At 41.6% G+C, this 20,259-nt stretch overlaps 1 protein-coding gene across 4 annotated transcripts in view; it reads right to left on the bottom strand.

The window, feature by feature from the left end:
* The window catches only part of VMP1 (vacuole membrane protein 1), a 65,058-nt gene that overhangs the window by 38,297 nt on the left and 6,502 nt on the right, over positions 1 to 20,259 (bottom strand). For 3 of the 4 annotated variants that reach the window (XM_057378820.1, XM_057378821.1, XM_057378822.1), the window contains 5 exons: positions 19,003 to 19,104; positions 16,640 to 16,775; positions 14,255 to 14,345; positions 12,647 to 12,757; positions 1,340 to 1,507 (listed from right to left, as the gene is read on the bottom strand). In XM_057378820.1, the coding sequence (XP_057234803.1) occupies positions 1,340 to 1,507; positions 12,647 to 12,757; positions 14,255 to 14,345; positions 16,640 to 16,775; positions 19,003 to 19,078 (582 nt within the window). In that variant the 5' untranslated portion in view covers positions 19,079 to 19,104. Of the gene's footprint in view, positions 1 to 1,339; positions 1,508 to 12,646; positions 12,758 to 14,254; positions 14,346 to 16,639; positions 16,776 to 19,002; positions 19,105 to 19,423; positions 19,447 to 20,259 lie in introns of those variants that run through there. The other variant, XM_057378823.1, reaches the window with a different exon arrangement.

Genomic DNA, 20,259 nt, shown 5'->3' with positions numbered 1-20,259 from the left:
CACGAAGGCACTGCCTGTTCTGGAGGACACGAGATTCCAGAGGCTGCAACTCTGTTCWCTCGTTTTCATTCTCATCATAGCTCAGTTTGTGAATGCTGGAGATGAAGCAAGAGATGTTTACCCTCAGCTGCATTTTTATTTTGCAACCCTAGAAACGTTTAACTGTAAATGCCATTTTTATTGTCTCCATTAAAGAGATTTCCAGCAGAGGGGGATGAGGAAGAAAAKAAAAAAAAAWTTATATATATTTATAGTCTTGTACGTATTTGAATTTTTTTGCTACTTATGGAGCAATCAGGCAATTCTGGSCTTTCATTAGGAGTGAAATTTAAGCTGTATTTTGCTTTTTGAGAGGGCTGTGAGTCCATTTTCTTTGTTATTATTTGACTTTAGCCTGTAAATTTGCACAATCGAATTGGAATTTTTGTAACCATCACAACTGCTGATATTTGAAAAACTGGAATGACCAATTGCCTTATGTATTAAAAAACACTAGGGCAGACATCAGATATTGTGTATTTTTAGAATTTCCTCTCTCTGCATCTGAGTTGGACAACCAAGAATTCAGTAATTAAATCATCAGCTAGGACAGGAAGTCGGCAGCAAAATAAAGTTAATTTGGCATGTWGTTCACAGCAGATGCATCTGTGTAAACTGCAGCTCCAAATGATCTACATGTGATGAAAAAAACAGTTTAGCTGACCAAAATCCTCCAAAAATTATATTTCTACCAGAAGCTGCAGAGAACAAAAAAAAAAAAAGAGGAAAACGGAAAGGAAGTTCCAATGACAGCGTTTCCTAAGACCCTGATTCACTTAAACAGGAAAAGCAGTTTACAGCTTTTTTTTTTTTTTTTTTTACAGTTTTCAGCTTTTAAGGGAAAAGTGGAAATGGGCAGAGAAACAGAAAATAAATATGTAAAAGTGCAAAATATCAGTTTTTTATTGAATCCAATTTACTGATGCAGCTCAGATAAAGCTGTGAGATGAGGGCCTGAGTCCTCGTGTTAAAGGCCCCAAATTTTGGAAATTATTTCTTGCCTAAACCTGAGAGTTGGGGTGCAGACACCCTTCCTGAAGTTTCCCTTTTACCTCAACCTTTAAGTTTTTTGCTAGTATTTAGCAAACAGCACTGCTACTGAGAAAAATATCCCAAGAATATCCTATTYCTACTCCTTAAAGAGCATGAAAATTATCAGAGCTAAAAAGTTCACTGGGAAGGCACTACCTTGAGCAGTGTAAACCATTATTATTTTGTTAATTCAGGAATTTTCTGTATTGCTGGATATAAATGAAATACGTAAATAGGAAATTGCTGGAATTTTCCAAACAAGCCTTACCCACATGCAGGCCTCCAGCCTGACTTTTGAGATGATTGCCCACAAGGAGATGGAGCCTTCGGTGGTCTCCTCATCAGGGCAGATGATTTGATCCGGGTAAGGAGGCTCAGGGAAATTCACAGAGTTACATTCATAGGCAGCAAGAGTGACTGATGCTATGTGTGGACCCTGGAAAAAAAGAAAAAAAAAAACCAAAGAAATTTCAATTGTATTTTATGTGAGTTTAAAAAGAAAATAAATCTTTCTTTTGATCTACTAAAATGTTAGGGAGCCTTTAAGCTTTTGACCTGCCACTTAGGAGGAGAAAAAAGAATCTTTACTCCTTAAAAAAAACCAGGAATTTTCAAATATTTTACAATGTTCTCCTTAAGGTATTTATGGCCTACAGCTTTATGAGAGGAGGTGTTTTCCCTACTGCTGCTTTTAGAGGATTAGGCATTTAAATTATATATTGATTTTTTTTTAATGACTGGGTTTAATGACAGCTTACAGCAGACTTTCTTCACTTCTGGATTTTTCTCCAAAAGCCAGTYGTTTAATTTGTGTCTGTTTTTTTTCTGAGTAAACAAGAAAGAAACCTCACTGCTGTTTGCTAAAAATGGTTTGAAATGTAATTCAAAACTTTAAACATGATTTAAATACCATTTAATTAATTTCAGTCTCCATCTTACAGTGAAAGATTTTTTTTTGACAGACCACCAAATAAAATGAGCATAAAAATCTATTCAAGAAATGAACTGCTACATAGTTTAAAAACCTGAAAGAACTGCCATTATTTTAATACAAAGGAACTGAGAAGCAATTCAAACAATCTGAACACCAGACATTGCAGCAAAAAACCAATCACTTAACAAAGGTCATGSAAACACTGTCCAGGGACAAAAGAGGGGAAAAAAAAACATTACTGCAATAAACAGAGGTCTTTATGTAAAAACCACAGATTTAAATAAATCTAAAAGTTTCATTAAGTGCAGAACAAATTACACAAAGCTTAACTTGTGCTGTTCATTATTTGATGTGTTTTGACATMGTGCCGGGAAACATTGCCAGCAATTTTATTCTATGTTTTTATCTGCAATCTGAATTTATTTTCATTTTATAAGAGCAATAAGGGAGTTTGATATCCCCTCAAAGCAAAGCTCGATTACAGAACAGAAGGAAAGGGTGACTGAGCTGAGATAGAGCTGAGTCCCTGCTCAGGGCTCCCAGAAATCCCTTTGAAATGCAGGAGCCAGGGCACATCCAGCCCCCAAAAGCTGCATTTGCACGTTAAAGGGTGAAATTCCACAAAAGGGGAAGCTCCATCATTTCTGGATTTGCTGGGAAGATGAGGTTCACTCCCCAACATTTCAGGTCCAAGCACTGAGGCAATGACATCCACACTGTAATTTTTCAGTGGCAGGCAATTAAGAATGTTGAAATAAAATACCATTTGTATTTTCTGTATGGCAGCTGCAACTACTGTTGTCATATGCAAACAATTCCAAATAAACCCATTCTCCTGGCATGCAGTTGGTAAAGGGCAAGCTGCTCTGATAGCAAGAAAATACTTTTATTTATTCCTTGTTACTTTACAGGAGACCAATTCCAAGTGCTTGGGTGTGTTTTGGATTGCAGGAATACAAACCCTGTGTGTATTCTCTTCGGGAGAAAAAAAAAAAAGGTTAATTGAAATAAAATTGAAAAAGARGGGATCCAGAAATTGATATACAAGAGTGGTTTTGATATGGAAGGGAGAACAAAGGCTGGGTGAATAAACCAATGAGCAATAATTTATATTATYAATATTTMTATTATCAAAACTTCTTGGTACTTGTAGCAAGATCATTGCTGTCCCTAACTGCTTCACAGCTAAATAAATAACATCTCTGTTTTACTCATCGAGGGCACATGCAAAGAGAGCTGAAACTTCTCTAAAATTGTRAAGTATATTTATGGAAAACCTCTTTCTCCACTGCACTCTGAAACTTGGGGAATTTAATCCCATCCTCTGCTAYCTTGGGACAAAGGAAAAGGTCTCCAGTCATCTCCTAAAATTAAAGGTTTTCACCTGCAGAAATCTGCAGTGAAACCCTCCTGAAAGGGCGATTTGCATGGAGGAAATTCCCCCGTGTTTGAGTTGTAAATGCCCATTCCCCGGGCTCCCTTGAGGTGGTGGCCAAGGCACTGAGATACGTGTGGGAATCCAGAGGAGGGGCTTTCACTTCTACAAAATTTGAAATGCACACGGTGTAACTGCAGCCAGCTGCTCACTTCGAATAGCAAGGGACAAATTTAATCACCATTATTAGTGGTGATTAAGAGCCCCCAGTCCTTGCAAGGTTTCAGCATCACCCAAATTTCTTCCCAAAGTGCACCCAGGGTGGATAAAACAGATCCTAAAATCCCAGAGGAGCACACAAGGATAAAATGTTAAAGTGGAGATGCTGCAGGAGCTTCTCCCAGCAGAGYTGCCCCCCTGGGAAGTGGCTGAACAACCTCAAAACTCTCCTGTTGGGAGCTCTCCCAGTCTCAACAAATGTCTGCAAAAGGAAAAATTTCACAGGGAGTAGCCAATGGAAAAAAAAAGGCATTTCATCAAACAGCTGCGAGCGGCCACCTGAAGGCCAGGCCRAGGGAACATAACTCTGCCAGGGCAATGTAAACAATTCTAGAATGGAAATGAGTCGGAGCATGGAACCCACAGAAGCCACATTTGAACTGGAAGAAGGAATAAAACACAAAGAGTGATGAGGTGTGGGATGGAAGAGGAGCATTCCCAGTTCCTTCTGCTGGTGCTGGGTGTCCTGAGGGTCAAAGGGACACAGGGACACTGTCCCAGGCYTGGCAGGGTGACAGCAACACCCCAACATCTGCTGCTGTCCCAGCCCAGCTCGGACACACAGGAGCTTCCCCCAGCCCTGGTTACCATGAACCTCCAAACAATGCCTGGCTTAGCAGGCCCACAGCTGCAGAATTGGAGGGCTCGTTTGTATTTTGGGATGGTTGAACTCTGAATGGAGCAGGGAAYCAGCTTCAAACAGGCTGGAGGTGCCACCTTTGGAAAACCCCTGACTGTACACCCTCAGATGTTTTCTCTGCACTCCTCCCTGTGCCAGGAGGATTCGTTCTCATCCAGATTTTTAATCCTCTTCACAAATAACATCTCCTCCACCCTCTCCTCCTCCTCCTTCTCTGTGTGGGGCCGCATGAAACACTGAGTGTTTTATCTCCCTTGAACAGTTCAGTTTGTTTCAACACTTGGGGAAATTCTCTCAGTTGTCCCCCCTTGGACTGGGACTGCAGCTCTCCACCTTTGGAAGGGGCATTTGCAAAGCTGCTTCAAACCYCATCACACCAAACAACAAATCCTGGGAGATGTGGAAGGGAAACCCTGCCAAACCAGGGAAAGTCACTTGTMAGATCCTCAACACCAACTGTCCTTCTCTCACCCTCTTTCAATGATTTTTTTTTCTCATTTTAAGCTGCAGGAGGCACTAAGAAGGGAGAGCAGAGAAGAAATTGAGAAACGTTCTGCTGACTCGGGTGAGAAACATTTGCTTGCCACTGCTGACGACCAGAAGGAGCCTGTGGTCAGGCCGGAATGTGATGTGTTAGAAATATCTGTACAATTTGCAAATCAAACAAGACAAGGTTTGGTCATCATGAGATGAACTCAACATAAATCTATGTTTTAGTAACAGCAGTTTAGGGGAATTTGGAAATCCCTGTCTGCACAACCCCAATGTCTCAGAGAAGGTAACTTCGAACTCTTGAACTCACAGGCCTTCAAAGGAGTTTTATTCCAGTGATTGAAGGCACCCAAGTTAAAATGGCAAAGCTAATCCTYAGAAATAAGTCACTTAAAATGATGTATTATGAAATTTCTAGAAAGTAAAATCTTTTTTATCTATAAATTATGCTTGGAAATTCATCTGTGGAAGGAGAAAGAGACAGCAGGCACATGTAAAAAGAATCACGAGTTGAAATCCTTAAAAACATGCTGATCTGTATAATTYTTGCAGCAGAAAGACTTTACCATAAGGAAAAGTGACTGAATAACCAATCAAAAATGAATCATATTTTCACATTATTAATCATTCTGAGCACCTGGACTGGGAAGTCAATTAAAGCTCCAAACAAATCCTGACCAAGTGCTGCTTTCTCACATGCCCCTTCACAGAACAGCTCAAGTGATACAGGAACAACCACATCTAATTTTAACCTTTTATTTTTGGGGATGATATAATTTTAAACTGGCTTTAATTTAGAAACATTTCTCAAAGAGAAGTGATATGTCTGCCAGCAAGAAAAATATTACCCTGAACTCCTCACTGAACTTAATGCACTAAAAATCCRTTTTCCTCCATGGATTTGCTGCATTTCATACCGGGTTCAAGACTCAACCCTTGCACAGAGGGGGAACGTGTCATGCTATATTTGATGGAGATAAATTGGAAAAACAAAAGCTTGCTTCTCATGGGAAACATCGTGAAACATCCTGAAACATCCTACAAGCAGTGCCCCAGGCCACGACTCATCCCATACTTATCTGTGAAGTCATTACACCTCTCAGAAAGTCACACTGCGTTACAGAATCGTTTTTATCTCGGTGGACAACTCCCCACAAAGACAACTGCTGGGTGATTAACAGGGAGAGCTTGGTCTGGTGGTGGCTGGTAAATATGTCCAGTTTGTCTGTCTGTCTGTGTTAGGAGATTAAAATGTCTCATGATTTTATAGTGTCTGGTATGCAGTGCTGGCTGCAAATCGGGGCTGGGGACGGAGGATCCTGTACCCTGAGCATCCTCAAGTGACACAAACATCCACCAAGGGGTCAGGGCTGGGTTTAGAAGACCTTCACAGACTCTCAGGCCGTGTATTAATCTTACAATCACGTGGCTGTGGGTGAGTTTCTATTCCCATTTCAGCCAAGCCTTGCCCCATAGTGCAGAGCTGATGGAAATTCCAACAATCAGCCAGAAACTCTGAATTTGACTCAACATGAACCACTGAGGGAGCAGCACGTGGCACCACTGTGCAACAGGGCCACGGTGCTGCTCTGAGGAGTAACACAAAAAGCAGATTTTTTAAAGGTTGTGGCCACATTGCTTTCTATAAGATCAGCCAGACTCATGTCAGGGGGAGGCACAATTGAAAGAACCCAAGTTTATCTTCTGGTGCTGACAGAAAATGAATAATAAAATAACTTATCAGTGTTCTCTCCTTGCCCCTCCCTAGCCAGCCACTCATTYCTGAAGAATAAACCTCAGGTTTGTTCAAATTGCCACCAGCAGTGGTGATTGGCTTTAGAATCTCCAATTACAGAGCGTTTTGCACCATTTTCGTTATTTCCAACCTGCTCCAGGAAGCAGGACACGAAAGGTGTAAAGTTCAGGCTGTGCATAAAAAAAAAAAAAAAAAAAAAAAAAAAAAAAAAAAAAAAAAAAGGCAGAAACTGCCAGGGAGCAAATGAGGAGAAAGCACAATGTGCCCTCCCGGCAGAGATCTGACAGAACAAACGTTGAGGAAGTGGAGAGCAGATAAAAAACAGGGCGTCAGCTTCTAAAAGGTAAAGTCCATCAACCTGCAGGAGGAAGAAAAGGGTGCAGCCATCGTCCCATTAACTCCTCCATGGTCCCATTAACTCCTCCATGGTCCCATTAACTCCTCCATGGTCCCATTAACTCCTCCATCATCCTACTGACTCCTCCATCATCCTACTGACTCCTCCATCACCCCACTAACTCTTCCATTGTCCCATAAACTCCTCCATCACCCCACTGACTCCTCCATCATCCCACTGACTCCTCCATGGTCCCATTAACTCCTCCATGGTCCCATCAACTCCTCCATCACCCCACTAACTCTTCCATCACCCCATGGGGCTGTTCTTACCCAGGCTGACCCAAACCAGCACTGCTGGCTTTATTCTCTGTAGGTACCTACAGGCATTGACACAAAAACAACGGGAGCACTTAGAGAGACCAAGACTTCAAATGAAGGTTTTTCTCCTTGAAAATGCACCACTTTTCATCTCATTATTTTAAAGTGCAAGCGAGCCACCAGAAGATTTCAGAAACACCCAGATTGCACAACTGATTTAGCAGCAGTGTCCAGTTAATCCAGCACACCCTTCCCAGTCCATCAGAGCATTATTAAGATCAACGCTGCTGTTTCAAGCAGAACWGACCCCAGGTGAGCTGTAAGCAGGAGTTTCTGGTGAGATTACTGCAAAAGTGATTTTTAAAAAAGTTTTATGTGGATTCAAGTATTCCAGGATATTTCAGTTCATTGTAGAAAGCTCAGGACAGCTGGAGGAAGTAGTTTAAAGACAGGAAAGAAACAAACGACAAACACAAATGACCCTCAACACAAACAGGCTCCATTTCAACTTATTTTACAATTAATTTCTGCCTTCTGCACCCTCCACRTATTTTTCTTTCAACCACTTCAGCAATTCAATAGCAGTAATTTGAGCACAGGTATTAGACAGAACCCTTTTTTTTATTTCCTTTGTTTTAGGCTTGCAAGTTGACATGTGAATTGGAGATCAGTGAGGGCTGGAAATGAACACCTCAGTTCACACAAAGAATTCAGCACTGCTGCACCTCCCACCTGGCTGAGGCAGCTCAGCCTTTGTTTCTCACTTTTTCCTTTACACACAGAACCATCATTTTCTGGGTTACTCACAAGAGTTTTGAATGATCTGCGTGGAAAGAGCAAAACCTCTCCTGAAGCTGATAATCACTATGAAAATACTCCTGCATTAGTCACGAGGAAGTAAATGGAGGAAAAAAAAAGAGAATAAATTGTGTGGGTTTTTTAATTATTCTGTCTACTTCATAAAAGTGGAGTAAGCTCTTTTTTGTGGATTTCTCTTTTAAGAAGGACTTAAGTAATTTTTATTGTGAGTCCTCTTACAATTTCACCTCCTGGAGCAAGAGAACTACAAGGAATTAGGTTTGACTTGAAAAAGTTTTCAGCAGTCCTGACAGGAAACCGTTTATTTGTGTGGGTTTGTTTATTTTTAAAATTATTTACACCACCAACATYTTTTTTTTTTTTCCAAGATAATGGACTCATTATTGCACAAGTGTCTGGCTTTTAAACCTTCAAATTCTAACCTAAACCAGTTTGGGTCGGGCCAACACAGGACTCATTTCAGCTGCAAACAACGACGGTTTGAGGAGGCCAGAATGTGACCTCTRGTGAGGGGAACCAATTCAGAATGAAACTGAGGTGCTGAATCCTCAAACCCAGACAAASCGAGCCCAGCACTGGCACTGCCTTTCTGACTCACTTTTCTCTTCAAAGGCACATTTCTGCTCTCTATTTTTGCTGTGCCCTCTTMCACTGCGCTGCCGAGCAGCCCTGGAAGAATTCCTGACAAACCCACATATTCCAGCGCTGAAATATCCGGGCTGGTGTGCGAGTGACCTCGGCACAAGCGCTGCTATTGTACCTCACATTTCCTGTTTGTGCTCGCCCAGGGCCCGGCCACCAGCACAAACCACCTCATCAGTTGCCCCTGGGCTCCAACAGCAGCAAACAGAATCCACATTTCAGCAACAAAAACACCAACAATGCAAACAGCCAGAGCTCGCCCTGAGCTTTGGACCGGTGAGGAATTCGCTGCCACTCATCCCTTCGGGGATTTYATATCCACAGGGACAAGGGACGTTACACTGCCACAACCACTCTGTTTTAAACTTATTTTTTGGTCACATCTTTGACAATCCGTTTTTCAGAGCTGAAGTGAAACCGAAGCACGAGGCAGAGCGTTGGGTGGGGATGGCCACAGCCCACGATCACAGCCCAGCACTCCACCTACCGTCCCCTGCTCCGGAGCCCTCCGGCACCGCCGCCTCATTCATTCATTTGCGGCAGCAAAGATCTTTCAGAGATGTGCAAACACAAGAAATTCCTCACSAGTTACCCTCAGCCATCCTCTGCTGGTAATGAGGTGAATCATGCTGTTCATATTTTAATCTACCACCAACAGAAAACATYTCAGGACTGAGGAAAAAGCCATGTGCTGCTAAAACCAGTTTTTAGAGTCATTAATCATAATAGTTTTATTTCCTACAGAACCACACCATGATTACTATTTTTAAGGGTTGTTTTTAAAGAATTGTGAAAAACCTTTAATGGGCTTCAGGAAAATAAGCCAGCAGACTTGTTTTGAAAGTGTCAGAATGGAAAGGATTCTTGGAAGAGCGGCCTCCTTCCCTGTTTCTGTGCTGAAGATCTGCTCTGTGCCAACCCTTAGCTCTGTGCCAAGGGCAGCATGAGAATTGTTTCCCAAAAAGCCATGTCAGGTTTTACATCGAGTGCTGGCAGCAGCTAAGGAAGCAGCATTAAACTGGGAACTGACACATCAGACAATGTTCAGGCCCTTCAGAACATACAGAAAGTTCCTGAATGCCAGGAACAGCAATAAAAASCCTGTTATCAAACTGACGTGCTTGCTCTGCCCCTGCTGCACCAAGGATCGGTGACCAAAAAAAATCCCAATCAGATGTGAACTGAAACGATCCTGAGGCAGTAACACCCCTCCCACACTGAGGCTGCTTTCAACTGTCAATTCTACTTTTAGCAGACTGTTTCCAAGTACTCTTTTCTCAGCTAACCCCGGGATCTCTCCTGGCGCTGGAATGCAGCTCGGAAAAGCAGCTGGTGAGAGATGCTCTGAAGGATCCAGACAAATGACAGTTTTCAACACTGGGAAAACAGCTAAAGCAGGCCAGGGAAAGCAAACATCAGAGTCATTCATACACTGCAGCCATTGCACAACCACTGCCACGGCCTGCCCAGCAAGGGAATGGCCACATGCAGCACATGGARAATGCAGTGAATTGAATTCAGATGCACCTGTGTGACAGCTGAGGGAGCCTGAGCAGGTGCCTACATGCCATCCATTCCTCCACGTGCCCTCGGTGGCACACACAATGCTGCAAGTCCCAGCAGAGCTCAGCACCACATGGGTGGGCCCAAGGGCATTGTTCTCCCTGCATGTAATTGCATTGCCAACAATCTCCCTGTACATAGAGCTTTAAAAYGAGCAATTAATTAAAAGCAATTATTGARTCTATTCTTTATTGCCAGCAGATCCAGGCACTAAAGCAGGGGAGGATTTGTTTTGTAACTTTTCAAAACTCAATAGAAGAATACGTTTTTCCATAATGAAGAAATGTAATTAAAGTATACGGAACATGAAAAGAAKATCAACAACAAGGCAGAAGTTAATATTGAAAGCCCCACTTAAATGTGTCACATTTCTACTTTTAGAAGGAATTGCTGTACAAATAACAAAGCAAAACAGTTACAACTCCTCCCTTTGAGAGCTGGAGCTTTTAATGTCATTGTTTCCAGATGGGTTAAATCCAGAACACTTCCCTGAAAGAGTTCACCCCTGAAAGTTGTACCAGCAGCCTCACGTTGGTACTCTGTGTTCCCTGTCACACCAGGTGGAGGCTCAGACGGAGCAGATATCGAGCYCTGTTTTACTACAGTGATAACATATTCCATGTACACCTTGCTGATACAGCTGCAGTGATAAGAATATTAACAGTTCAGGTACTTGAAAGAAAACAGTTTGCTAGGGCCACGATCTGCTGTTTTTACACTGCCTCTGCCATCTAGTGGCAACAACCGCTTGGGTTCCACCGAGGAGTAAACCATGAGGTGCTCAGTGCCCAGAAGGTGTTAACTGACCTGAGCAGACCATGCTGATCATTAATCTTGCACAGGAGGAAAAAAGGGAAGCAAATCCCAGATTCTCTTTCTTCCCACATTCGCTGCCTTCACGGGATTCCCKCAGTGTAACAGGARCAGGCTCATCTCCTCATATATTTAAAGCAGACCAGTATTTCTCCTRTAGCATTACACTTCAGATGTTGATGGTACATTTTTATTATATTTTACTCTGTAATCACCTTCTAATTATTCAGTGTAAACTATTTAGTCTGTTTCTCCCTCCTAACAAAGTTACATGAAACCTTCCCTCTTATGTTCCAAATAAATACCTTCCCMAACAATACTAAACTCAGTTTCTTTTCCTGGCTGACAAATCCCTGTAATCTTTGGAGGGCTGTTCACCTCCTAAACAGCCACCATAAGTTATASTGATAAATCAACTTTAGAGAATTGATATCAACTGAGAATTTACATCTTCTATAAATYATTTCAGTGTCAGCTCAAGTCATGGCCTAAATACCTCTACAAGGCTCCCATACCCCACAGGATAATCAAAGTGATGTATTATGGAATTTAATTCTTCTGCATTAAAGCAATTTAGAACTATTTAAGCACTTGGATTTTTAAATGCAGAGTAGAAGAAAGGTTAACTCATTCCATCTTCTTTAAGAAAAGAAGTGGTGCTGTTTTAGGAAGATTTCATGTGCCAAAATCATCTTGGAGTGGCCTGGAGTGTAAGATTATAGTGCCCTTGTATGCACAAACTTGGTTTTGTTTAGTAGGAATTCCTTCCACAATCTTTGGGACAGAAGTTACACTAAGAGTAAATCTGARGCTGCTCACCCCATGCCAGTCCATCTCCAGGCACTGCCCTGCTGTGGGGAAAGGCAGGAGTTCCTTGYAGTGTTTTCTGTATTATTGTTAATGGTTAAAGCAGCTCTGAAAGTAAACATCTGTAATTGTTCCAAATACAAGATGACATTTGTTGCATAAACTGGTTTTAATTATTTTGTGGCCATGAATCCTTTTCTTGAATCCAGGACAGTGGTTTCATAAACCAGGAACTAATCCAATGGCCAAAAGCAAAACACACCCAAACATTTCCCTGACTTTCATAGCTAAGTTGAGATAAACAACATCATGCAAATTTTCATAAGATACTTTATCTTCATAGAAAAACATTGTTCTTGCTATTATTTTCAAAGCAAAATTAATACCGACTGAACTTTAAACCAGCTGCCTGTTTTGGTGGTTTCAGTTAGAAAAACGATCATTTTAAGCTCCTAAAAAAACATTCTGAAAAATTTTAAATGGAAACACTTGAGCTGCACACAGTAGAAAACGTTTCATTTGAATGAGAGATTAGAGGATAGAGCTCGCAGATTTGGCTCATTGTTTCAAAGTGAGGATTAACCAACAGCAGGTCAACATCCACAGTTCAATAAACCCAGAGATTACAAACTACAAAACAAGGTGATGCAGTGTAAAACACAATCAGCATTTACCAGCACCAGCTTTAGAAGGATTTAAAGTGTAGAACTTASAGAAAATGATTTATTCACACATTTTAAAATATGCAGCTGTTAAAATACTCAATCCAGAAAGGACATGGTGTGGAAATAGCCTTACCAAGTAGAGCAGAAAGGTGTGGAGACCTGTTCCAAGCCCAACAGAGGAGAGAATGCCCAATCCTACCCAGTAGGCACACCAGAAGAACTTCTTCTCCATGTACCGCACATACTGAGCAAGGAAAGTCACAAAAACAGAAAAAAAACATTTAAACACAGACATTTATCTGGATTAYAACAACTGAAATAGACTCCTAAATACTTCTATTTGCAATTTATTACAGTTACAGCACAGATATGTAAAGAAAACTGCACAGAAAAGCCCCCACATCTTGGGATCAGCAAGTTTCCAAGGAGATGCATAAAAATTCAGGTTTAATAGTAGGAGGCTGAAATCCAGAAGAGGCAAACAAGGAGCAAGCACCAGARAGTGTCTAACAGAGCCCAAGGAGCTTGGCTCTGTTATCTGAACAGATTAAATAAAGGAATAAAATCAGCTGCACTCCCAGTGAGTCTGAATGTTACATCTTGGAGTAGCGAGTAGCAGGTTTGTTATTTTTTAAAAAACATGAAAAATGCTGGTTGAGTCTGAATGTTGCATCTTGGAGCAGTGAGTAGCAGGTTTGTTATTTTAAAAAAAAAACATAAAAAAAGCTGGTTGTCTGCTGCACCCAGAAATGAGGGGACGTGGGAAAGGCACAGCAAGTTCTGGACAGATTTTACACCATCCAAGATGAAGTTTGCACCATTCTTATCCAGGCTCCAACCTGCCAGGGCACAAAAACATCCTGAAAATGCCAATGCATGTGGTTGACACCTCCCTCAACAGGGAGCCCTGCACTSGCTGTCACCCTAGGGTGACACTGCTCTCAGCAGTCCCAGAGGATCAGGTTTCTTCCCAAGGAAACTTGGGAATTCAGGACTCCTGTTAYAGACCTGCAGATCCCTCAGGCAGCCAGTGGCACGCCACAGCAGGAGGGATGGAASCAGTTGTCTGAAATTGGGAACCTGCTCATTTCAGAGCTGCAAGGTGGTTCAGTTGGGATGGGTTTAAAAGGGCTCTCTGTCCTGTAGGAAAACCTGAAACTCCAAGAGAAATGGGGAGGGGAAAGGTGCAGACACCACTATCAGTATGCTTAAGCAATATCTTACACTTCTTGTGCTGCAAGAGCACCAGGCTTTGTGTTCACCCAAGCTCCACAAAGCCTTTAAACGAATTTGGAAACAATGAGAAGCATCACAGAAGCAGCTCTGAACCATGAAACCATTTTGCATCTCTGTTTGTACCTGTCCCAGCTGGGCAGGAGAYCCTTCCACAGAAACACAAGAACCATTTCTTGGGAACCACAAAGCTCTACCATTTCCCTCTAGAGCTCCCACCACTATTAAAWGTTTGCTAACAGCAGCCTTGAAGGAGTGCTGCAGCACCCGAGGTGTACAGATGAGACACCTCCAGGTCCAAGAGAACAGCTCAAATGACACAGCTCATCCCTCCCCACCTCCAAAACACAACTCACGCACAGCCAACAGAGCAGGCACGACTTGAGAAACAAACCCTTAGTGAGCATTTGAGAGAGAGATAATAAATTCCTGGAGATGCCAGCACAGCTGATTCAAGCCCCAGCACGGGGACAGGGAGTGGGCTCAGCAAGGGAAGCAGAGGTGGTACCTGTTGATGTGCTCCCTCGATGTAGTACAGGGCTGTGAGCACTGCCAGCGCCAGCACCGCGCACACCAGGACACCTCGCCGATGCCACAACCTGAATGACAAACGGCAAATTAGGGTTTTTCACCACTGAGCATGTATTTCAAAGTAATTCAGTTATCCCTGCATGGACTCAAGCTGAAAAGTTTGCTCAARTAAAAGTGTAAACCTCCCAAGAAAATATCTGGGGAGCCTCTACTCTTCAGGGAAAAATCTCCGCTTCACTGTCAAGCGAGATCAAAGCTCAGCCACGCATATTTTATTGTTTTTTAAATAAACAAAAACAAAGTAACTGTCTGAAAACAAACACAAGCTGCAAACAATTCARTTTCTGCAGCCAAGAGTCAGACCCAGGCCCTGAGCAGCAGCTGTGGCCAAGCACAGAGCAAAGCAGGCCCTGCACTGGCCCTGGGCAAGAACGAGCTGAGTGGAATTCAGAAGTGCTGATTTCCAACTGTGCTGTTGAGCAGAACCAGTGACAGTCACAAGAACAAATCTTTACRTTATTTTGTTTCCCCATATCTATTMAAATTAGTATCTTGCAACAGCTCTAAATTTAAYAAATATATTTAGGTAATGATGAAGCATTAGGGGAAAAAGGAGAGAAAAGTGTTTTCCAATGCAATTTGCTGCCAAATCACTTTTAAGCATATTTGGTTTTACTGGTTTTTTTCTGCTTGATGTGTGTGTGGCCACACACAGTATAACAGCAAATACATTTATCATTTTCCAGAAAACACTATTATATTGTCACCTTATGATCTATAAAAAAAGCAAGTGCTAGCATCACTTAAGATTCCCAGACTACAACAGCAAACTATGAACACAATTTATCTATTTAGACAGAAAAAGATAAGAAATGTGAGATATAACACAGGAAAACAGTCACAAATATTTCATATTAAGTAAACTGAAAAGAGCACTCAAAATATTTGAAAATTAAAGTTAATGCTGCTTACATTAGTATGACAGTTAAATTTTCAAGCAATTGTCATTTAAAACACAATTTATGCAACAGAACACAGGAGATCATTAAGAGTCAATCTGAGGTCTCAACTTAATAGATTATAATAGTCAGGATTATTTTCTGTAAAGATTCTGTCAAGTTAGTGCCAGACAACTAAATGTGCTGCTCAGAAGAGGAAGTGCTATCTGTAACAGAACTGGATTTCTAGGAAGCCAAGTAAGATCTGAGGTCTTAAAATAAATCCTCAAATGTTATTTCTGCTTGGTTTGAATAAACGCTTGGAGATTGTCAGAAATGACTGATGTCAGCCTCAATAAAACTGTTCTCAAAGAGATAATTCCTACTGGTATTTGAAAGAATGTACATAATTAAGTAGGCTTGGGGGTTAGTTTTTTGGGGGGGATGTGGGGTGTAAAAGGGAAGACTACACTACATAAACCTGGTGTTTCATACGAATAATTTCATGATAAAATRGAAAATAGAAGCTTCTCTCAGTAAATGTGAACTGCCAGCACCTCCAGCCTTGCCCAGAGGGTCAGTGAGCACAACCCTGAGCACCAGGCTCAGCTCAGCCTGCAGAGGAGCAGCCCAACAGCTGAATTCCCCAAGGTGACAGCAGATCCTGTCTCCTGACTGGGAAAAGCTTTGTAAACTCCATCCCAAGCACGACAGAGCCCAGTTACCAACACAAGCACTRCATGGCTGCTGCTCTTGGCATTTTCATTGCAAACTGGGCTCATGATTTGGCAGCTGAGCCCTCAGGCCTTGTGCCTTAAGAACTGGCTCTGCATTTCAGCACTAGCAGGGAATGGCARGACTGCTCCTCACAAATTCTCTCACTGGAATAAAAGCTTATTTTTTCCATTGTGAAAGTAACACTCAGGGAAAGTGCTTTAATAAATCATTTCCCACTGTAAAAGGGCCCACACGGAAGCAAAGTCCTCTTTACAGCATCATAAACATCACTGCAAGCTCCACACAACCCTGATCTCTGCCCTGGCTGAGCTATTTGAAGATTACTCAGTGACACCAACACCTGTATTAGTAGGTCAGTGTTTAACACTGCAGCCATAAATAAATATCCATTGCCTTAAGAGTCCCTAAACACTGTCTCACCCCATCAAATCAGAATATTCAACTCTTCAGAAAGAAAGTTTGCTCCATTTTCTCCCACCTTGCTGCACTACTGTAATTCAGWGTACAGCTACAAGCGTGGGATATTSCAGCAGCCACATMTAAGGGAYAAAAATACACAAGTTCTCTGAAAAAACAATTTTTAAAGCTGTGAATCATCAGGGAAAGYGAGATGTCAGAATGACCTACTGAATCAGAGCATGGGTTTCCCCAGAACGCTTAGTAGAAGTTAAAGAAATGATCTTTACTTTATGGTCCATTCCTTCAAGTTTATTAGAGTTTCCAGGCAAAAATACTGCAAGGTAACAAGCGGTTTTTTCCACAGTACAATATTCAACCTCTCCTCTCGCTCCCGTCGTTTCCGCTCACTCAACATAGAGGAATCTGCAAATGAAAAGCAAAAAAAAAAAATAAAAACGTAAGAGCACAGGTGGCAGGCCAGGTGCTGTCCCACCCAACATTATCTTGGATTTTTATTCTTTGTTAGGAAGTTAACGTGAGCTCTCAGTCAGCTTTTCTCCTGATTTCAAAGCGTTTGCTCCCAGTGTGTCAGGAATCAGGTAACATCCTGGAAACGCAGTGGTTTGCTCCTCCCTGGGGCTGACAGGCATTCAAGGAGCCAGGGTGCAGCATCTCMAGCAGCCTTTCCACAAGGCACTGCCCCAGGAGCTAAAACCAGCCACCAGCCCAGGTCAAACGTGACTTTAGCACCCGCTGCAGGCACATTTCACTTGGAACTTTTGAGCTGGTTCTTTTCCAGGAGAGCTATTCCCAGACTCCTCCGCCGGACCTGGATGGAATTACACGTGCTCTTTATCCCCCTCAGTCACGGTGTAACTGGAGAAGAGCACCTGCCCTCCCAGGCAGGATCTTCTGGCCTGGCCAGCTTCTCCCAAACCCCTCCTGTGGAAAGGAGCTGCTTTTGGGGCACAGCTCTGCTGGGATTGAGCTCACACCCTGCTCACTGCCATGCAAGCACACAAAACGAATTTTCTAATCAAGACTTTTCACAAGAAGATGAATAAACCCCCAAACCTGAGCTAAGTTTTTGGAGGAGAATGGCTTGTTCAAAGCTAATGAGCAGTAATAATTGTTAAACTTTTAAAGAAAAGGAATTCTGGAATAAGAGGAAAAAAAATAATGCCAGCAAACAGTGAAAAAATGCCTTTATATCCAAACAGGCACCAAACTTGTTTAAACATCACTTACTACACAGTCACAACACATGTATTCTATTCTGCATAGTAATAATATTCATAAACTTTAAATTTTTAAAAAGCTGTTGCATTTAAAATATTAATCTAATCTGATCTCCAGCATATTGTAACCCAAGATGTATTATTACAGTCTTTCTCCAGTAATTGAAACATTCTGCCTTATCAGATGCTGATAGTTACATAGAAATTGCAGATCTCATTAGTCACACAGCCCACTTAGTTTTGTATTCCTTAGCTGTAAAATCAGTTGCTTCGGATGAACTAACAGAAATCCTACAATGGCAAATACTGGATAACATCCACATTCCCTCAAAGTTGTAGAATGATTTAAGACTTTAAGTAAAAGGCTTTAATTTGTTCCATACATACAAACATGCAGTTAAATCTTTTTCACTTAATATGTGCAATAAAAACGTTTCAACCTTGTTTTTATGACCTTGTTTTTAGTAAAGGTCATAAAAGACAATGGTGTAAGACTGCACACAACTTGAGAAATCACTTGATTACAAAACCTAATTAAATATGGAACTGGCACATTCAAAGCTGACAGGAAAYAAAAAAGATGATTATAATTTCCGTGCTTTACTACACAGCACAGATAATTGAGTGGCACTAATATCTTCATTAAATGTTTTCAGGTTATTTTTCATGAGTTCTAAACATTAACCCCAGGTTACTTCAGACATACCAGTAGGAGAAACAGAGGAGAGGCAGGAGGTGAAGCAGTTAAAACTGTTTTGTTGGTAATTTATCACTCAAACCAATAAATTCTAGTGACATTGAATTTCAACAGAACAGCTAGAAATTGGGAGACTAATAACTGGATCTCTCCCAAAGTAAAACAGATTTTTATTACCAAGTACTAACTTTTCAGTGCCAAAGGGTGGGGTTGTACAGCCTGACTTCCACAGCCACACATTTGCCAACACAGTTTAATTTTTTAGCTCGGCCCTATTGCAGCCCCTGTTGGTACCAGATCGGCTCAAATGTATGTAAACCACAGATCAAGAACTTTGGGAGGAGAAAAGAAYATAAATGTGAATGGAAACACACAGCATGAATCTATTCCATGGCTTTGAAATCCYAAATCCTCCAGGCTTCAGCCCTAGAAGTGACTGAGGTTTCCAAATTTGATTCAGGCAGCAAGGCCCTGAATGAATTATGCCATTAAGTGGGCATGAAGTCACAGAATCCYACAGGATGGTTTGGGTTGGAAGGGCCTCAAAGCCCATTTCATTCCACCCCCTGACAGGGCCAGAGATGCCACTCACTAGATCAGGGGGTCCCATCCAACCTGGCCCAAACAGAAAACCAACATCAATTCCTTTTCAATATTGTGCTGGTCATTTTACACCCCAAACAGAGATTTTCACAACAAGAGGTTTTCCACCTACCTGTGAAGTTTCCATTGTGCTGCTCTTTGCTCATTCCTATGCGTCTCTGGTCACAATCTGTGCCATTCTCTGCCATTTCATAGATCAGTCACGTGTGAGGATCTAACAGCAGAAGAAATCCAAAAAGCACACTGTGAGTTTCTGGTTAGGAGAACTCCACAGTCAAAGGATASAGGCAAACACCAGCAGCTCTCCAAATCCAACTCACAGTCATCCTGCATTACACCATCAAAMAGGAGAAAGTGATTCAATTCCCACAGTGACAAAGATTCAAACATTTCCACCTACATAATTCTAAATTTTTCACTCAAATGACAAAACTCCCTCACTTCTAACAGCTGAACAAAAGCTCATTAAACAACCCCTTCCACGACCCAGCCCAACTGTTTGGGCTCCAGGAGCAGCAGAGCTTTGTACAAACCTCACTTCCATCCTGAGATTGGTGCTTCAGGTTTGCTCCTCATGCTGGCACTAAGCTTTGTTACTACACAAGCAGCCCTCAAAACCTCCCTGGCTGAAAGATTAGCCCTCAGTGTGGTAACCAAGATACAGAGCTGTATCTCCTGGTTTGCAATGGTATCTCTGAAGACAAACTCTTCAGAGGACAGAGCTCTCTGATGGGAAGCTTTGCTGACACTGTCCATACTCTCTGCTGGTTTAGCCTCTCTCCAGAGATCAGCCCTAAAAAAAAAACAAAAAACCAAACCCCAAGAGAATAGATGCGGTTTTCCTTATCCAGGAGAGTAAATAATGCAAGAACTGGGAGCCAGTAAAACCAGAATGTTGCAAGAGCTGCCTTTTTTTTTTCCCTTAAAAAAAAAACCTGAAGAGCTGACAATTCTTATGCAATCAAACACAAAGAGAGTAACAAGTCAAGACTCCTTATTTTAAAAAAGTCTATCTTGAATCTTAAAACAATTTCTGGAATTTTATTTTGGAAAAGAGAGCCCCACAAAGCTAAAGCATCTTATTTGCACTGTATTTCACCCTGTAAGCAAACTCCATTTACAGTTTTTRATATGTTGCTTTTGTTGGAAAGAAAAATGGTGCAATATTAAAATGACAGGTTATATAAAGCTGTCCAGTGGAGGAAATTAAAGTTCTACAGAAAAAATACTCCCCCTTTGATTTATGTTAGGCTTAAGAGCCAAGCAGCAACTCAGGTTTGGTAAACAGGAGTGAGATCACCCCTTGGATTCAGACTGCAATAATTTTGTAAAATTTTTAAATAGAATGTTCAAAGATTTCAGATACTGT

The sequence above is a fragment of the Malurus melanocephalus genome, unplaced genomic scaffold (genome assembly GCF_030028575.1).
Source record: "Malurus melanocephalus ecotype Western Australia unplaced genomic scaffold, MMel_1.1 scaffold_376, whole genome shotgun sequence".
NCBI lineage: Eukaryota > Metazoa > Chordata > Aves > Passeriformes > Maluridae > Malurus > Malurus melanocephalus.
The sequence above is the reverse complement of the archived record's forward strand: the minus strand, read 5'-3'. Positions and strand labels throughout refer to the sequence as shown.